The sequence below is a fragment of the Jaculus jaculus genome, chromosome 6, assembly GCF_020740685.1.
Source record: "Jaculus jaculus isolate mJacJac1 chromosome 6, mJacJac1.mat.Y.cur, whole genome shotgun sequence".
NCBI classification, from domain to species: domain Eukaryota; kingdom Metazoa; phylum Chordata; class Mammalia; order Rodentia; family Dipodidae; genus Jaculus; species Jaculus jaculus.
The window spans coordinates 155,523,162-155,541,217 of record NC_059107.1 but is presented as its reverse complement, the minus strand read 5'-3'; the positions used below and the strand labels follow the sequence as shown (position 1 = coordinate 155,541,217).

Here is an 18,056-nt window from a genome sequence, read left to right as displayed (position 1 = left end):
CTGCCTCCACAGCGCAATACACATGCTTTTTGTCACCTAGACTAGAGCATATAGCTCTGTAGGCTACAAAACAAACACCAACTGCTGGAACTCAAGGATACCAGAAACCATCTGCCTGAGTAGTGATTTTACCAACAAAGACATTGTGGGCCTTTGAAGTGAACTAATACCAGCTGAGCTCCTGGTGTGTGCCAGACCCAGGGCTGAGTGCTTCACACACATCAATGTAACCCTGAGCCCACGCAGGGGAGGGGAGACCACTGTCAGACACAGGAGTGAGTGAGGGCTGAAGGGGCTGGCTCTGTCACCCAGCTTATCAACAATAGAACTAGGACCAGATCCAAGCAGCCTGACTCCAGCCTAGGCCAAGGGGTACCCAAAAGGCCTCACAGTGATCTCATGGTAAAACCAAGGTCAAACCCTAACCCTGACTCTCAGGCCAGCCCTCTGTAGTCAGTTAACTCTAATCTGAACGGGATCTGGGCCCTCTGACATCAAAAGCCAGCCTGTAGAACTCTGGGAGGACTCACTCAAGACAAACACACTCTGGGCAGTCACGGCCCCCATGGACCACAGTCCTCCTGTGAGCACAAGTGGACACCCACTGAGCATGGGCCACAGCCACCTGGCTGCAGCTGGCCTCCCTCACTTCACAAGGCCTTTCCAACAAAACTGGGCTCGGGAATTTGGTCACAGCATCCATTCTGCAGTGCCTGCTCAACCCCCATCCCCAAGCTGCACACACAGGAGTTTGAGTGGGCCAGATGTCAGGCACCACCTCTGCCCCTAGATGGGCCTCACCTTTCTTTCTGATCATGGCTTCCAACATCTTGTCTTCCTCTTCCTCCCTGAAGTGAGAAAGGGAAGCTGATCACCCACCACAGAAAGGACTGGGTCGCCTGTGAAGACCTCCCAGCCTTCAGGTCCCCATGGGGCTGGGCAAGGGTGAGCGGGAAAAGCAGTCAGTAAGGGCAGGGCTGGCTTGGGCCCAGGCTCTGCAGGGAGCTGCTATGCACATTGGGGTCCTAGGCACGGCACCTCTGCCGGTCCTCATCCAGGCAGTTGACGATGGCATTGCGCTGCTCAATGAGGGTCACAAGCTCTTGCATCAGCACCTTTTCTCGGCCCCGGTCCTCCTCCGTCCAATCCTTTTCTGCAGGGGAGAAAGCCAGAGTGTGAGTGGTGAGGGCCTCCTTCCTCTTCAAGGAGGCCTCTGCTGCCATGGGCAGGCCGTTCCACGCTAGCTGCTGAGCCGCACCTGGAAGGACTGGAGGAGTGTGCCCACAAGTTCTGGGGGAAATGAAGGTCATGACAAATGAAAGAGACCAAAGATGCCAGGCTGCCTGACCAAAACAACCTTCAAGGGGCCCTGCAGAGCCAGCTCTCCTCAAGGGCTGCGTGTGTTCATGCAACAGACATATCAGTGGCTTCTTGCAGGAGGCAGGACAAGACTGAGCTAATGTGGCCGAAACGGCACATTGGGACATTTACCTCAGGCCATGGATGGGGGGAGCTGAAAGCAGAAGCCCAAGAGGTTTCTGGTCCATGCACACCTGCCAGCCCTCAGCCTCCTCTCCATGACCAGAACTGTCCTACAGGGCCACCCTCAGGGGCTCACCTGAATCTTGGTTTCCCTCCATCCCATCTGTAGGTTCCAGAGATAGGGGCTTGAACTAGGTGCCCTCCCCCCTTCCCCACAGGCATCTGCTACACATCCTGCATTAAAACATCCTGAAGCAGGGCTGGAGAGATGGCTTAGCAGTTAAAGTGTTTGTCTGCAATGACTAAAGACCAGAGTTCAGTTCCCCAGTACCTGCATAAAGCCACATGCACAAAGTGGTATATGTATATGGAGTTCAAATGCAGTAGCTGGAGGCCCTGGTACACCCATTCCTTCTCATTCTCTCTCTTCTTGAAAATAAATAAAATTAAAAATATATATTAATTAAAAAAATCCCGTCAGCCTGGGTTAGAGTGAGGCCCTACCTCAACAAACAACAACAACAAAAAATCCTGAAGCCAACCAGTTGCTATCCCCCTTACTCTAGCACCTCACATGGCCAGAACTCAAGAGCAGGCAGCCCAGCCTAGTTCATGTGCCCCTTGGGTGATCCGTGTTCCCAGTTTTCATGTGGGGAAACTAAGGCTCCAGAAAACTAAGCCTTTAGCCAGCATCACCCAGATAAATAATTGAAACTTGGCAGCCTGGCACCCCAAAGAGTGGCCTTCACAGTATCTTATAGATCCCCAACTCCTCTGAAGCCCTGTAAACCAGCCACATGCTTCAAAAGCAACTGGAGACAGGCTGACAAGCCAGGTACCCCACATTAGGGGTGTGCAGCTGCAGTGAACCCAGGGCCAAGTTAACTTTGGTCAGAAAGGGTCTATACCCACTCTGGCCACAAGATGTCACTGTATCTCCTGACTGGCAGCCACACCCCAGCCTCCTGCCAAATTGGGAGTGAATCACAGCTGGCAGCTGAGGCCTGGGACATTCTGTGACTTCCTCCCGGCCAGTCCACCCTTCCAAGTTCCCTAGTCAATGGAGAAGCAAGACCAAAGTCACAGAGAATCATGAGGGCTGTGTGTGAGGTCAGGCACAGGGCAGAGACGTAACTAGCGGCTCCAACGCCAGGGAGCAGGCCTCCAGCCTCTGAGGCTATTTCCTCAACTAGAAAAGAGCCTCAGTGGCCCATAGCACAGAGCTGGCACTATGCCAAGCCATAAGAATGAGGTTAAAAAGCCTCATGGCCAGGCATGGTGGCACGCACCTTTAATCCTAGCACTCAGGAGGCAAAGGTAGTAGGATTGCTGGGAGTTCGAGCCCACCCTGCAACTGACTACAGAGTCAGCCTGAGCTAGAGTGAGACCCTACCTGGGGGGGGGATCCTCATGCAGCTCTGCCCTCCCATGGTTCTGTATCTCTGTGGCAGCTCTGGTTCACTGCATGCCACAGCCTCTGGGCAGGGCAGGAACCTTCCTACCCAAGACCCCAACTCAAGACTTCAGTCTAGCTGAGGGTCCCTTCTCTCCCGCCTTATACACAGAGGCCCAAGAAGACAAAGTAACCTGCCCAAGGTTGCAGGGCAAGTGCGTGAACTATGTGACACCATGCTTCCAAGGGATCAGGCTGCTCCTGGTCCTGATGCCCACTGAGTCCATCATTCCTGACACCACAATATCCATACCCCCGCACTACTCAAGCGGTCCTCAGTCCACCGTCCAGTCCTAAACTGACCTGGATAATCCCTCCTTACCCCTCTTTCCAGCCAGGCCTGGGCTGGTACGGGGTGAACTCAGCCACGCTCATCAGGCTTGTTTTGCTTGTTTTTGAGACAGGGCTGCTGTAGCCCAGCTTGGCCTTGGATCCCTGATCCTCCCGCCCCCACTTCCCACGCGCGGGCAGGGCGGGCTTACCGGGCTTGTTGAGTAGACACCGCAGCTCATACTCCACGTCAGCCTGGCGCTGCTCCAGGTTCTGCTGCTTGAAGCTACAGGACGGGAATGAGGCAACGATGAGCTTACGTGCCAGGCACCTGGCTGGCCCATCCTGTGCCATCAGCCAGAAGGGCAGGGGGACTGTCTCCCCAGTGCTCCATGGACCCCAGGTAGAAGAGGGCAGGGCAGCCACGACTCACACGTAGATGAGCTCAGACTCCCGCCGCACCAACAGGTGCTTCTCGTGGATGAGCTTGAACCAGTCCACCAGCATGTCATCTTCGTGGCCCTCTGGAAACCAGATGCCCACTGAGGCTGGGGCTGGCACCCTCTCCCAGCTCAGCTCGAGGGCCACCTAGCCAGCCCTAGTCCCGCAGCCAGCCCCTCCCTGTGACAACCATACCATTTGTTCCACCGCGCAACTTCTCCTCCAGCACGACCCCACGGTGTTCCAAGGAATCCAGCTGGCGCTCAATGGTGTCCATCTCGCCATAGATGTCCTCCTCAGGGATGTACTGGTCAGCCTGGACCTGCCCAACAGCGTCCAGGTCACCTGAAGGGCAGCTGACTCTCCCATCCACTTCACACTAACCCACACTGTCTGAGGACCTTGGCCACCACAGGCTCCAGGAACTCGGGTCACGACCATATATATTGCAGCAAGGGTGTGCGAAATGAGGGACGCCGGCTCCTCAGTGAGGCTTCAGGTCCTGACCTCTGCGGAAGTCTTTCCTGTCTCTGTCACTCAGGAGAGACCCTCAGTGGACGAGTGCAACGTGATGTGATGGGTAGGAGAGCCCTGAGAATTCCCCACAGACAGGCAGGAGCTTGGGGGGGGGGTACCTGACACCTGAGCTACTGTTAGCAACAAACCCAACCCTCCCTCCCTCCGTGCTCCTCGCTGGGCAGGGCTGATCTGACCCAGTTCCTGGGAGTTCAGCCTTCTAGCAGGGCCACACCACCACCCCCACCCCCCTCCAAGATGCCCAGCCTACAGTTACCAGGAAAGAGCACAAGGCCCAGGCCAGTTGGGTCTTAGGGGCTCCCCGCCAGCACCTTGCGTTTGATGAGTGGAAAGCCGTGGCCGGGGGCAGGTGGCCTCGCTGGCTTGGCTCCCTTGGTGGCTTTCTTTGCGGTGGGCGATGCTGCAGGGGACGGCTTGCGGTTGAAAGGGTTCTCCTTGCAGGAAGACTGAGGGCAAGGGCATGACGGGTTAAGTCTGGGACGGGGCACCTTGATCTAGTGGGAATATGGAAGGCAGGCCCTGTGGTGGTATGAAGACCAGTTGTGGGAGGCCCAGGCAAGGACAGAATCCCTCTCTAGTCGCTCAACAAACATTTCCATTTCCTTCCGGAGCACTTTGCTGCATTTTATATGCAAATCTTCCTGTTAACTCTCACAAAGAGGGTCCAGGGTCTGGCCCAGTGGCAGAGGGCAGGTCTACCATCCCCAGCACACACACACACAGCTTAAATCTCACACCACCTGCAGAGTGGCTGTTGGAATGCCCATTTACAGCTGTAGCAGGCAAGGTCAGAGAGGCTTGGTACTCAGCTCAAAGCCACCCACTTCCCAGGGACCCAGCAACCCCCAGCGCTGAAGGGCAGCAGTCAGGCCGTGAGGCCGGAACACACTTGTTACAGGACCTTGTTCCGACCTCACAGCCAACCTTTCCCTAGTGGGACTCAGCGGCTGAGAAGAAAGTACAGAAGCCAGAATCCTACCTTCCCTCTGGCCAGTAAACTCACGGAGACAGTTCTCCCCTTTCTACTCTCTGCTGCCCAGCCCACCACAGACACCCAGACCCTGCCCACTATGAGGCCAACACGGCTAAGCAGCCCCCCGCCCTGGGCAAGGTAGGGCTTTGCGTGCCACGTGGGCATCAGTGACCCCCCAGCCCCACTCATGAAACCCGACATTACACCATGCTTGAGGTGCTCCCCAAAGTGTCGCCCTCGCAGCCCTCCTGTACCCCAGAACAGCAGTCCCTGCCCTCACCTGCCCAGGCAGGGGGCTAACAGGGACTTCTCTAACAAAAAAAGTTTAAAAAAAAAGGGGGGGGGGCTGGGCCAGAGCCAGCCTAGCAGGGAGCTGGTGTCTAATTCCTCAAGGTAGCACAGGCCCAGTGGGACAGGGTCAGCATAGCCGCCCAGAACCCCATTTCCTGCCCCACTGCCTCTGAAATTCTCTCCTAATTCTGGGGTGAAGGTGAGATGGGATCCCCAAAAGCAAGGCCCCCTTGGATTCTGCCTTTTTTTTTTCTTAAAATATTAAATTACTTACTTATTTGAGAGAAAGAGGCAGAGAGAGAGAGAGAAAAAAAAATGGGCACATCAAGTCCTCCAGCCACTGCAAACAAAGTCCAGATCCATGTGTCACCTTGTGCATCTGGCTTATGTGGGTACTGGGGAATGGAACCTGGGTCCTTAGGCTTCGTAGGCAAGCACCTTAACCGTTAAGCCATCTCTCTGCCTTCTAGCTCTTAACACCAGGTGTCCAGCAGAGGCAAACCTTCCAAAGCCTCTGACCTCCTCCAGGCTTGTCAGCCTCAAACCAATCTCACACAGGGGAAGAAGCAGGCGTATAAAAGGGAGCTGATGGGCTGGAGAGATGGCTTAGCGGTTAAGCGCTTGTCTATGAAGCCCAAGGACCCCAGTTCAAGGCTCGATTCCCCAGGACCCACGTTAGCCAGATGCACAAGGGGGTGCACATGTCTGGAGTTTGTTTGCAGTGGCTGGAGGCCCTGGCATGCCTATTCTCTCTCTATCTGCCTCTTTCTCAATCTCTCTGTCATTCTCAAATAAATAAAAATGAACAAAAATTTTAAAAAATAAATAAAAAATAAAAGGGAGCCGACCCACTACCACACCTCCTCCCACCCAGGAGCCTAAAGGCTCTCAGAATAGTCTGGAACTTGGCACTGCCCAGTCACGCACTATCAAGTAGAGTCTGAGGCCCATAGAAAGGCAAGGTCTTCTCAAGGTCACACAGCAGGTGATCTGAGTAGATAAGGTCAAATGATGCTTGAAGGGCACACAAGAAGGGCTGGACCAACATCAGGCCGTAACAGGTGCCTGAGTGAGTGGTCATGTCACCCTCCAGCCAGGGCTGGACAAGCACTGGAAGGCCTGTACACTGGGTCCTGTGGCCACAAGAGGCACAAATGTGGTGCCAGAGTAACGTCCTGACCCCAGGTGGCTCCAGATCCTTGGCATGGGGCAGAAAAACAAGTAAGCCTCCAGCCATAGGACCCTGCAGAAGCCTGGACAGGGAGCCAGGCATATCCTCCTTGTGCCCAGCAAGGACCGAGGAGGGGTCTGAGGACGGCGCTAGGCCTGACCTCCTCCTTTGTAAATACTCTCCAGAGCCCACAACAGAAGAGCCCCTTGAAGCATGTGTCCTGAGCCTTTCAGTCCGATGGGTCTGACTCTGGCCCTATAAGCCAGTTAGTTCAACAGCAGACAGTCATTTCAATGCCTCCCAACCTGACTACAGGCACCTCAGGAATAGGCACCTCAAAAATTCAGTCCTGGCAACTCAGAAGGTATCACGGTGAAGGAAAGAAATGACCGCAGTGCTCAGTACTGTAATATCTCTATCACACCTTCCAAGGCTCAGGGTCCAATGAGGAAGAGGTGGCAGAAAGAATGTAAGAGCCAAAGGAAGGGTAGGACTCCATACAACGTGCTCCCTCCAGACACAAAATGGCCTGGATATCCATGACTTCATAGTGCCTGACACTACCTACACAAGACCCTCATAATAGGAGGAAAAGATCATGACATCAAAATTAAGAGAGACTAAGCTGGGCGTGGTGATGCACACCTTTAATCCCAACACTTGGGAGGCAGAGGTAGGAGGATCGCCATGAGTTTGAGGCCACTCTGAGACTACATAGTGAGTTCCAGGTCAGCCTGGGCTAGAGACCCTACCTCAAAAAATCAAAAAATAAATAATAAAATAAAATAAAAATTAAGAGAGACTGATTGAGATGGGGAGGGGGTATGATGGAGAATGGAATTTCAAAGGGGAAAGTGGGGGAAGGGAGGGTATTACCATGGGATATTTTTTATAATTATGGAAGTTGTTAATAAAAATTTGGAAGAAAAAAAATTCAGTCCTGGGGTTGAAGAGATGGCTTAGCAGTAAAGGTGTTTGCCTGCAAAGCCAGAGGACCCAGAGTCTGTTCTCCAGGACCCACGTAACCCAGATGCACAAGGTGGCGCATGCCTGGAGTTTGTTTTTAGCAGCTACAGGCCCTGGAACACCCAATCTCTTTATCTACCCCTCTCTCTCTCTCTCTCTCTCTCTCTCTCTCTCTAAAGAATAGGAACTACCTGGCTCATGTGACCTCTGGAGCCCACGTGACTCCCACAAACAGGAGGTAGTCAGTGAGGGCCAGCCGCCTTGCCTCATACTCTGGCAGGACTCATGACTTCTGCTGAAGGGACCCATCCTTCCCCTCTGTGCTATAGTCCAGATCACCTTCTAGAACCTTCAGATGCGTGTCTCCCTGTACAGACTAGAAGTCCCTGGCAGGTAAAGACAGGGTCTTAATGCAACTGAGCCCAGGGCCTGGCATCAATAGAGCTGGAGTGAGTAAGGGTGGGCAGATGTGTGGATGATGGGTGGGAGAAGGTACAACGCAAGGAAGGCTGAGGGGAGGACAGTGAATAACGGGCCAGAAGTCAGCAGACAGATCTGTGCCTCACCTCAGTTTGCAGGGCCGGGGCCAGCACCCATCAGTGATCAGTATGTCAGCTCAAGAAGCCAGGGGAGGGGCTGAAGAAATGGCTTAGCGGTTAAGGCGCTTGCCTGCGAAGCCAGAGGACCCAGGTTTGACATCCCAGGACCCATGTAAGCCAGATGCATAAGGTGGCACATAAGTCTGGAGTTTGTTTGCAGCAGCTGAAGGTCCTGACGTGCCCATTCTCTCTTTCTCGCTCGCTCTCTACCTACCTTTTTCTCTTTCAAATGAATAAAAAATACATTTAAAGTAATATTAACAAAAAAAAGAAAAAAAATCCAGGGAAGCCAGGCATGGTGGCACACGCCTTTAATCTCAGCACTGGGGAGGCAGAGGTAGGAAGACTGCCATAAGTTCAAGGCCACCCTGAGACAACATAGTGAATTCCAGGTCAGCCTGAACTAGAGTGAGACCCTACCTTGAAAAAAACAAAAGCAGCAGCCAGGGACAGCAGGTGGAAGACCCTGAGACAAGACCACACCCACTAGACAAAACAGGCTTTGGTCACTTGTGTGTGCACTCACCTTGACCTGTAGCTGTGGGGACGAGCCCCCTGGAGCAGGTGCCCCTGGAGCAGGTGCCCCTGGAGCAGGCACTCCTGGAGCAGGCGCAGGGCTCCGGCCAGGAGCTACCAAGAGTGGGGTGGGAGTCGCACCAGTGCATGGCCTGGTGGTCGGGGCACCTGGGCTGCCCCTGGACCTGGCCTGCGGCACCCGCTCCCCACCAGGCTGCGCCAGCTCCCCAGAAGAGGATAGCGAGGAGTTGGCAGAAGGACTGGCGGAGTTCCCAGGGGTGCCGGGGGCATGCACCGCAGGTTCTGAGGAGCTCTTGGGCACAGCGGGCGGCTCCAGGAGCTCTCCACCAGCAGCCTGGCTGCAGCTCTCGGATGACAGGCTCTCCACACTGAGAGCTGGAGAAGGCGTGGCAGAGGGAGGTTCTGAGTGTGAGAGACGGGAGGCATGGACAGCTGTGCAGACAAGTGGGCAGAGCAAAAGGGGTGGTCAGGGTGTTGCCCTCGCCCGACATCCCACTCTCCAGGGCTGCAAGTGGCCCTGGAAACTAAGCCCCTTCCAAGGGCCCAGACAGCAAATGCATGCCAGGACCCACATCACAAAGCATGTCCTGTTCAGTCCCTGTGCCCTCGTGCTCTGGGGTACCACCTCGTGCCACACCTACAGCCAACACCGCTCACCCAGTAGGAATGTTGCCTCCACTTCTCCACCTGCCCATAGTCCAATCCCACCCAAAGGCAAACTGCCTGCACAGGCTCTGGGGAACCCTGGTACTGGGGGAGGTCATCCCCAGGCCTCCTTGGCCCTCTCCAACCACCACCCAGAAGTGGAAGGGAGGCAACAGAACAGGAGAGAGGCAGCAGTGCCAGCCGCAGCCAACCCTGAGCCAGGCACCACTTCATACTCCTGCTCACGGCATGGCCCACGTCCCCAAGCCCGTCATCCGCACTTCCCACATGAAGCCAGACCCAGGAAAGGTCAGTCTCCCCAGCTAAGGCTAGCCTTCAACCCAGCTGTGCCCCACTCAGTAGCCCATGGTCCTTCCCTACTCTGACAACGGGGCCCAGATCACCAGAGCCCGTCTGTGATCGTCCCCAGCGGCTCTTGGGCGCACTGAGCTCTCAGACGCAGCCAGAGCCCAGGCGTGGGAAGGTACCAAGCACTTCCCTGCATCCCCTGCTGCATTAGCGTGACAGGACAGGGTACAACTCTAAACCAGAGCAGAGTTCAAATGCTGCCTCCACTGTTTCAGCACCAAGGCCTCAGGGCAACGCCTTAATTCTCTCTGTGCCCCACCTGCAACGTGGCAATAATGTCCCCCTCTCCCAGCCTTTGTCTAGGATGATATGACGCCTCCATACACACACGGCGCACAGCCTGGGAGGCTCCTGCACCACCCTGGCCCAGCACCTCTGCAAGCCGCAGGGTCAGAGGGACTCCAGGTCAGGCACTCACCGAGCGGGGAGGCACTGGGTGCTCGTGGGGCAGGACGTTTCTTTGTCTTGGGGCTGCTGGTGGGGGTGATGCCATACCAGGGGTGCAAGGACTTGGGTGTAGACTCTGAGGGTACCGGGGCAGGGCTGGGCACTGCTGGGGATGACTCTTCCTCCTCCTCGTCGTCCTCAAAGGGGTTGTAGGGCTTGGGCTCCGAGCCGGCCGCTGGGCTCTGCCGGGTTCCCTCGTCCACTCCTCCATTCTCCACTTGCTTGCTGGCCTGGCTTGGCAGCCCGGAGCTGCTGCCAGGGGGCAGAGGGGCCGGCTTCTTCTTCGGTTCTGCCTGCACTAGTGTGATCCATGGGGGCTCTTTCCTGGGGGCCGGCTTCCTAGAAAGAGGTGAGGCAAGGGGTCAACCTTCTGCTCTCTAAGAACAGCTTCTAGTCTGTTTCCAAAGGGGAATATGGGGCTGGAGAGATTGCTTAGTGGTTAAGGACTTGCCTTCAGAGCCAAAGGACCTAGGTTCAACTCCCCAGTACCCACATAAAGCCAGATGCACAAAGTGGCACATTCATCTGGAATTCACTTGCAGTGCCTGGAGGCCCTGACACACCCATTCTGTCTGTCTCTCTTCTCTCCTTCTCTCTTTCTACTTGCAAATAAAATCAGAAAGAAAAAAAAAAGCTGGGCAAGGTGGCACACACCTTGAATCCCAGTACTCAGGAGGCAGAGGTAGGAGGATCACTGTGAGTTCGAGGCCACCCTGAGACTACACAGTTAATTCCAGGTCAGCCTGGGCTAGAGTGGGACCCTACCTAGGAAAAAAAAAAAAAAAAAAAACCAGAGGGGGATGGCCAGCTGGGCCCAAAGCTGAAATAGACTGAACTGTGACAGTCACATCCCAACAGGACACCCTGAGGCCCAAACAGAGCAAAACCTTTAAGTCACATAGCCCAGGAAAAGAAGGGGCGTGGCACTTGAACAAAGCCACCTGGCCCCGTCCATGTCAGTGTCCTCATCTGCTAAATGACCTGACCATAACAACCCCTGCCTTACGGAGCTGTGACAAGGAACCAGCAAGTTCCATGTCCTGCCCCGGACATGGTCTCATGCCACACCAATGTTCACTACTGTGACGCTGTGGTCTCCTGTCCCTTCACAGACCAGCCAGCAGGAGCACAGCTCTCAATGCTGGAAACAGCCCCCCACCACCTTGCCGAGGGAGGGGAAGCTAAGAGAAGGGTGACAGCTAGGCTTCTCCCAGAACTTCCGTCTCTCACGTCCTAAGTACAGGCGTGGAAAACTGAAGTGACTCTGAAGGCGCCCGTCCCCACCTGCCAAGCAGGGCAAGCAGTGAGAGCAAGAAGCCCAGGGGAGCCACAGAAAGAACCAGGGAGGCAACTTTCCTTCCTACCTAGAGAGGAGCCTCCCAGGAGCCCAGGCCCACCTATTCCCAGGGAAGACCAGTCCCACCCAGGCCCCATGGGCTTCCAGCACACCACCAAGGCAACTCAGGGGCCAGCATACCTCTCTGACAGCTTGGGCGTCCCTCTTGGCTTAGGGACAGGGGGTTCCTGCAATCTTCCTGGAGGAGAAAGGACAGTGAGCCAGGCCTTCATGGACTACAGAAGGGTACCGGGAGCCAGCCAGAGCCCCTGCCTCGCCAAGGAGTCCTTGCTGCTCACTTTGTCGGTCACAGGCCCAAGGTGGCCATGGCGCCTCCCCTGCCCAGCCCTCAGGGAGATTAGATAAGCACCAAAGGCTTCTGGGAGTATGGTCAGAGGCCAAGACCAGACCTCCGGGGATCCCATTTGCATTTCAGTTGAGAAGTCCTAGGCGGAGGCCTTTAAGGTACTTCCCCCATGCGGGTAGGAAACACAGCTCAGTTCAGCCTAGGCAGTACCCTGTGAGTGCCCCTGACTTCCTTCCACCCCTCCACCTCATACCTACGCTCCATCAAACTGCCCGCCTGCCTGTGTCTGTGCCTGCCTCCCCTGGACACTGGCACCTCCAAGAAGGCACACAGAACCTGACCCCCTAGGCCAGCCTCCAGAAGTGCTGAGTGAAACCAAACCCACAGAATGTTCTGGCACAAGTCCCAGGGAGATCCTTGGACTCTCCTCCTTCAGGCTTCCAGTGTCTCCCCTGACAGAATGTTAAGGGCTGCCCAGCTCCTCTCAAGTTACCAGGAGCCGGTTCCCACGAGCTCACGGCAAGCACAGAGGTCCCCTGGGAACGTCCTCAGTGAGGGGATGGATGAAGCCCCCAGTCACTGTCCATCAGAGGAGAGCCTGCCTTCCTCCTGCCCCTGAGCTCTCCCTGGAGAGACAGAATCAAGCACACAGGCTGGGTGTGGAAAGTCACCTTGAAGCAAACCTGGCGATGAGCCAGGACACACAGCAATGACGCCAACACATACAGACCCAGAGACACTAAAGACACACAGCTATAATCAGATGTCCACTCACTACACCCTAACACAAAAATGACACAAGGAAAAAACAAATTAAAAAACAGGTGACACAAGGGCTGGAGAGATGGCTTAGCGGTTAAGCGCTTGCCTGTGAAGCCTAAGGACCCTGGTTCTAGGCTCGATTCCCCAGGACCCACGTAAGCCAGATGCACAAGGTAGTATATATGCATCTGGAGTTCATTTGCAGTGGTTGGAAGCCCTGGCGCTCCCATTCTCTCTCTCGCGCTTGCTCTCAAATAAATAAAAATAAACAACAACAAAGCTGACATAAAAAAGCACGCAGCTGAGCAGGGTGGCACACGCCTTGAATCCCAGCACTCTGGAGGCAAAGGTAGGAGGATCGCTGGATTGGAGACTACAGAGAGTGAGTTCCAGGTCACCTGGACTACAGTGAGACCCTACTTCAAGAATATTAATTAAAAAAAAAAAAAGGGCACAAATGCACACACAGAATTGGGGGGGGGGGATCTGTGGTGAGCTTCAAGTATAAAACATGGCACAGCAAGGCTTGAGGTGTCTGTCTGCTCATACATAAATATTCCCAGGGCACAGCCATTGAAATGCCCATACAGGAGGGGGCACTCGCCCAGCACACCCCACCCAGCCCCACCCCCATGCTCACCATTCACGAGACCGCTGCCGGTCCCCTGCTCCAGTGAACCGTCCTGCTGCAGGCTGGACCGGGGCCTTGGCGTGGGGGGCGTCACGGCTGAGCTCTCAGAAGCCTTCCGGGGTGCCGGGGTAGGCCGACCACCAGCGGGGCCGGCCAGCTCCTGGGGTTTGCCAGGAACCACAGGCTTGCTGGGGATCTGGGGCCGGGCCTCAGGGCCAGCCTGGGATCTCTCCGCCTCAGCCCCTGAGGCCACACTCGGGCTGGGATCACCTCCCTCGCCATCCTTGGCTTCTCCGGCGACTTGTTGCGGCTTTCGCTGTGACAGGGGCCTGCCTGCCAGCCGGCCCCCCGGGCCCAGCCTGGGGCAGCGCTCCGCACACACAAAGGTGCCTTCCTCGGGCCCACATATGTAAGACCCCGGGAGCAGCGTGCTAGAACACTGGCGACACCTGCGAGGGACAGGGTGGAGGTCCCCTTAGCAAGGTCCCCTCAGCCAGGCTCTCCTAACCTCCCTCCCAGCCTCCCAGGTGCCAGGCACATCCTGGCTCCATACCCAGGACTGCCCAGAGAAAAAAAGGAAAACAGCAACTGTCAGACACACGGCAGAACATAAGACCACGTGCAATCAGCAACAGAAATTGTGAAACAGGCCTTCAGTTTGGGCTGCAACAGGAAGAAATAAGAGGTTTGCCCAGCGCTGCATCCAAACAAAGAGCTGCCACCCGGAAGTCAATGTGGTGGTTTTCTACAACAAGGTTTGTTTAGGTGCCCCCCCCGCAAGGTCAGGGATCAAAGCCATTGCCTCAAAATTGTTAAAAAAAATGTGTATATGTATATGTATATGTAGATGTAGATGTATATATATGGGGCTGGAGAGACGGCTTAGTGGTTAAGCGCTTGCCTATGAAGCCTGAGGACCCTGGTTCGAGGCTTGATTCTCCAGGACCCACGTTAGCCAGATGTACAAGGGGGCGCATGCCTCTGGAGTTCAGTTTGCAGTGGCTGGAGGCCCTGGCGCACCCCTTCTCTCTCTCTATCTGCCTCTTTCTCTCTCTCTCTGTTGCTCTCAAATAAGTAAAAATAAACAAAAAAATTTAAAAATATATATGCTTTAGGGGCTGAAGAGATCACTTAGGGTTAAGGCATTTGCCTGCAAAGCCAAAGGATCCCGGTTCAATTCTCTAGGACCCATGTTAGCCAGATGCACAAGGGGCACATGCATCTGGAGTTTGTGTGCAATGGCTGGAGGCCCTGGCGGGCCCATTCTCTCTCTCTTTCACCCTCTGCCTCTTTCTCTCTCTCTCAAGTAAATAAATAAGATATACTAAAAAACAAACCACGCTCTGCAATTGAGCTGTGGTCACAGTGTACTTGCTGGTGCACGTCCATTTTGCGTTGCTGGGATGGAAGCCAGGGTGCTGCACATACCAGGCAAGGGCACCTACGACTGAGCCCACCTGCAGCCCCGGATCAGTTTGGTTTCTTATTTCGCTTTGTTGTCAGTAAAACAATAAAATACGATCTATCAGCGTGAATCGTGCACGTGAGGATAGACGCAGCCGCATGAACTTGTTCCAGCTGTGCATCTACTGACATGGGTTTCATTTCACACACAGGTACTCAGTGGCAAGTGCCTTTCTTTTCTTTTTAGTTTTTCTTTAAAAAAAAAAAATGAAGCCAGGCATGGTGGCGCACACCTTTAATCCCAGCACTCAGGAGGCAGAGGTAGGAGGATTACCATGAGTTTGAGGCCACCCTGAGACTCCATGGTGAATTCTAGATCAGCCTAGGCTAGAGTGAGATCCTACCTCGAAAAACCAAAAAAAAAAAAAAAAAAAAAGAAGATTTTTATTTATTTATTTATTTATTACAGACAGAAAGAGGGAGAGATAGAGAGTGAGAATGGTTGTGCCAGGGCCTCCTGCCACTGCAAACAAACTCCAGATGTGTGCGCCACCTTGTGCATCTGGCTTACGTGGCTTCACAGGCATGTGCCTTAACCACTAAGCCATCTCTCCAGCCCATTTTTTTTTTCTTTTTAGTTTTTTGAAGTAGGGTCTCACTCCAGCCCAGGACCTGGAATTCTAGTGACCTGGAATTCACTATATAATCTCAGGCTGGCCTGGAACTCTCGACAACCTTCCTACCTCTGCCTCCCAAGTGCTGGGACTAAAAACATGTGCCACCACACCCAACTCTTTTAATTTATTTGCTTATTTATATTTGAGAGAGACAGAAAGAAGCAAAGAGAGAAAACAGGCATGCCAGAGCCTCCAGTCACTGCAAACGAACTCCAGACATATATGCACCACCTTGTGCATCTGGCTTTACGTGAGTACTGGGGAATTGAACCAGGGTCACCTTAACAGCTGAATCATCTCTCCAGCCCAACAAGTGCGTTTCTATGTGTGTATGTGGGCTGGGGGGAGGGGCATGTGCCATGGCACATGTGTGGAAGTCAGAGGATAACCTTGGGTATTTTTTGTCCTCTCTTTCCATCTTTCTTTTGGTTTGGTTTGGTTTTCCAAAGTAGGGTTTCTCTCTACTCCAGGCTGACCTGGAATTCACTATGTAGTCTCAGGGTGGCCTCAAACTCACGGTGATTCTCCTACCTCTGCCTCCTGAGCTCTGGGATTAAAGGCATACAACACCAAGCCCGGCTGTTTTTATTTGTTAAAGTGGCTCGATCCTCTGACTTTATTCATGAGCAGGGGAACATGGTGATGAATGCCTGTACAGAGGTGTGCCACACTGCATGTAGAAATCTGGGCTGGCAGACAGATGATTCTGTTCAGGACGCTTTGCCCAGGAAGAAGGCTTTTGAAGACTATTTTGAGAATGAAGCACCTGGAGGACCATGAAGCCTTTCAGAACTCATCATCAACTGGACTTCACTATACAGATGGACTTCTCTGTACAGGGTCAGATGACTTGTCGGCAAACTAAGGGATGTAAGCACAGGGCAGTGCATTTATGGCATCCAGACCCACACTTGTGCAACGATGAAGTTTGACGAACAGGAGCGTGTGACGGGCTCCTTTGACAACACTGTGGCCTGCTGGGAACAGGCTTTCGGAGCCAGGTCCCAGCCTTCTGAGGGCACACCGGCCGGTGTTTAGTGTGGACTCCACTGATGAACTGGATAGCCTGGTGAGTGGCTCTTCACACTTGTATGGGCTTTGTCTGCTGGGACATGCCAGACTCACTCACTGGGCATACGAAGTGGGTAACCGAGGTACTTTCGCAGAGAAGCAAAGGCAAGTCTTTCTTGCACAGTTTTATATATATATACATATTTGTGTTTGTTGTTTTGTTTTTCAAGGTAGGGTCTCGCTCTAGCCCAGGCTGACCTGGAATTCACTTTGTAGTCTCAGGGTGGCCTTGAACTCAGGGCCTGAATTCTCCTGAGTTCTGGGATTAAAGGCGGCGTACACAACCATACCCAGCTCTAGACATTATATCCTCTTAAAGGAGAACAAATGAAACCAAGATTTCTCCAGCAGTGGTGCTGCATGCTTTTAATCCCAGCACTAGGGAGGCAGAAGTAGGAGGATGGCTGTGAGTTCGAGGCCACCCTGAGACTACACAGTGAATTCCAGGTCAGCCTGGCCTAGAGCGAGACCCTACCTTGAAAAACAAAAATTAAAAATAATAATAAAAAATAAAGATTTGGCCAATTGGGAGGGACATCAACTGCAAGTGCTTAAAGACACTGTCTGCTTCTGAAGACAGAAGTATCTGTCTGCAGCTGAGACTTCATTTTGATGATAAAAACATTGTCTGAAGTTCGGCCCTTGGTCTCTACCAGTGGGACTTTGCCAGTTAGGATATTCTCAGGGTCATCAAGACACCCGAGGTAGCAACCTTGGCCTTGCTTGGCTTTGGAGATGTGGTTGAAGACTTGAAGACAGAGAACCCGATTGGCCGCTGGCCTCTGCCAGGGTACAGGAAATCAGAGAGAGGCTCCAGCTTCCTGGCAGGCAAAGCATCCTGGTTGATGGACTGGATGGGCACAATGACACGGGTTTGGTTTTTGCCACCAGCATGCCTGACCACAGTATTCACCTGGTGGTGTGGAAGGCACACGGCTGACACCATGAGCCATTACCACCGACTGACTTTAGATGCCAGGGCTGTGGGTTTTGGGTGCAAACTCTGTGGCAGCCAACTGCATGAACCAAAGTTCTCACCTAATGGTATCAGCACGCAGTGCCCAGTCGTTATCCATTGATGTTAGCCAGGGGCCAGGGCTGGGGCGAGAGGGCTTGTTTTATTGACAGACTCCGCAGCATGCTAATGGGCACACGATTGACTTCATTTGTACTTAGTCATGTTGGTCAGTGTAAGAGGATACATCCTGGGGTTTGTCATTCTTGAGTGGAATACAGTTTTAAGAAAAGAACGTTAAATGATTAAATTTTTAAAAAAAGGCCGGGCGTGGTGGTGCACGCCTTTAATCCCCTTGAGATTAAAATAGGAGGATCATCATAAATTCAAGGCCACCTTGAAACTACAGAGTGAAGTCCAGGTCATCCTGGGCTAGAGTGAGACCCTACCTCAAAAAACCAAACAAAAAGTTTTCATCGACAGGCATGGTGGCAGATGCCTTTAATCCCAGCACTAGGGAAGCAGAGGTAGGAGGATCACCGGGAGTTTGAGGCCAGCCTGAGACTATTCCAGATCAGCCTGGGCTAAAGTGAGGCCCTACCTCAAAAAAACAGCAAACAAAAGGTATTTTTTTTTTAAGTTTCTACATATTTCTTGCCTCTTACTCAGCTTTCTGTTTTATCTCTTGGGGTATGTGTGCGATGATGTATGTCTATATAGTGTACACATGTG

The 18,056-nt window shown here is 53.6% G+C and overlaps 1 protein-coding gene and 1 pseudogene across 1 annotated transcript in view; one reads left to right on the top strand and one right to left on the bottom strand.

Moving 5' to 3' along the window:
• Positions 1-18,056, bottom strand: part of Micall1 (MICAL like 1) — a 44,664-nt gene that overhangs the window by 6,286 nt on the left and 20,322 nt on the right. Inside the window, exons 6-15 of the mRNA XM_045151424.1 lie at positions 13,227-13,666; positions 11,659-11,716; positions 10,153-10,520; positions 8,710-9,152; positions 4,495-4,629; positions 3,842-3,968; positions 3,639-3,729; positions 3,418-3,491; positions 1,039-1,153; positions 802-848 (exon numbers count right to left, since the gene is read on the bottom strand). Coding sequence (XP_045007359.1) covers positions 802-848; positions 1,039-1,153; positions 3,418-3,491; positions 3,639-3,729; positions 3,842-3,968; positions 4,495-4,629; positions 8,710-9,152; positions 10,153-10,520; positions 11,659-11,716; positions 13,227-13,666 — 1,898 coding nt within the window. The remainder of the gene's footprint in view (positions 1-801; positions 849-1,038; positions 1,154-3,417; positions 3,492-3,638; positions 3,730-3,841; positions 3,969-4,494; positions 4,630-8,709; positions 9,153-10,152; positions 10,521-11,658; positions 11,717-13,226; positions 13,667-18,056) is intronic.
• Positions 15,920-17,309, top strand: LOC105943874 (annotated as a pseudogene).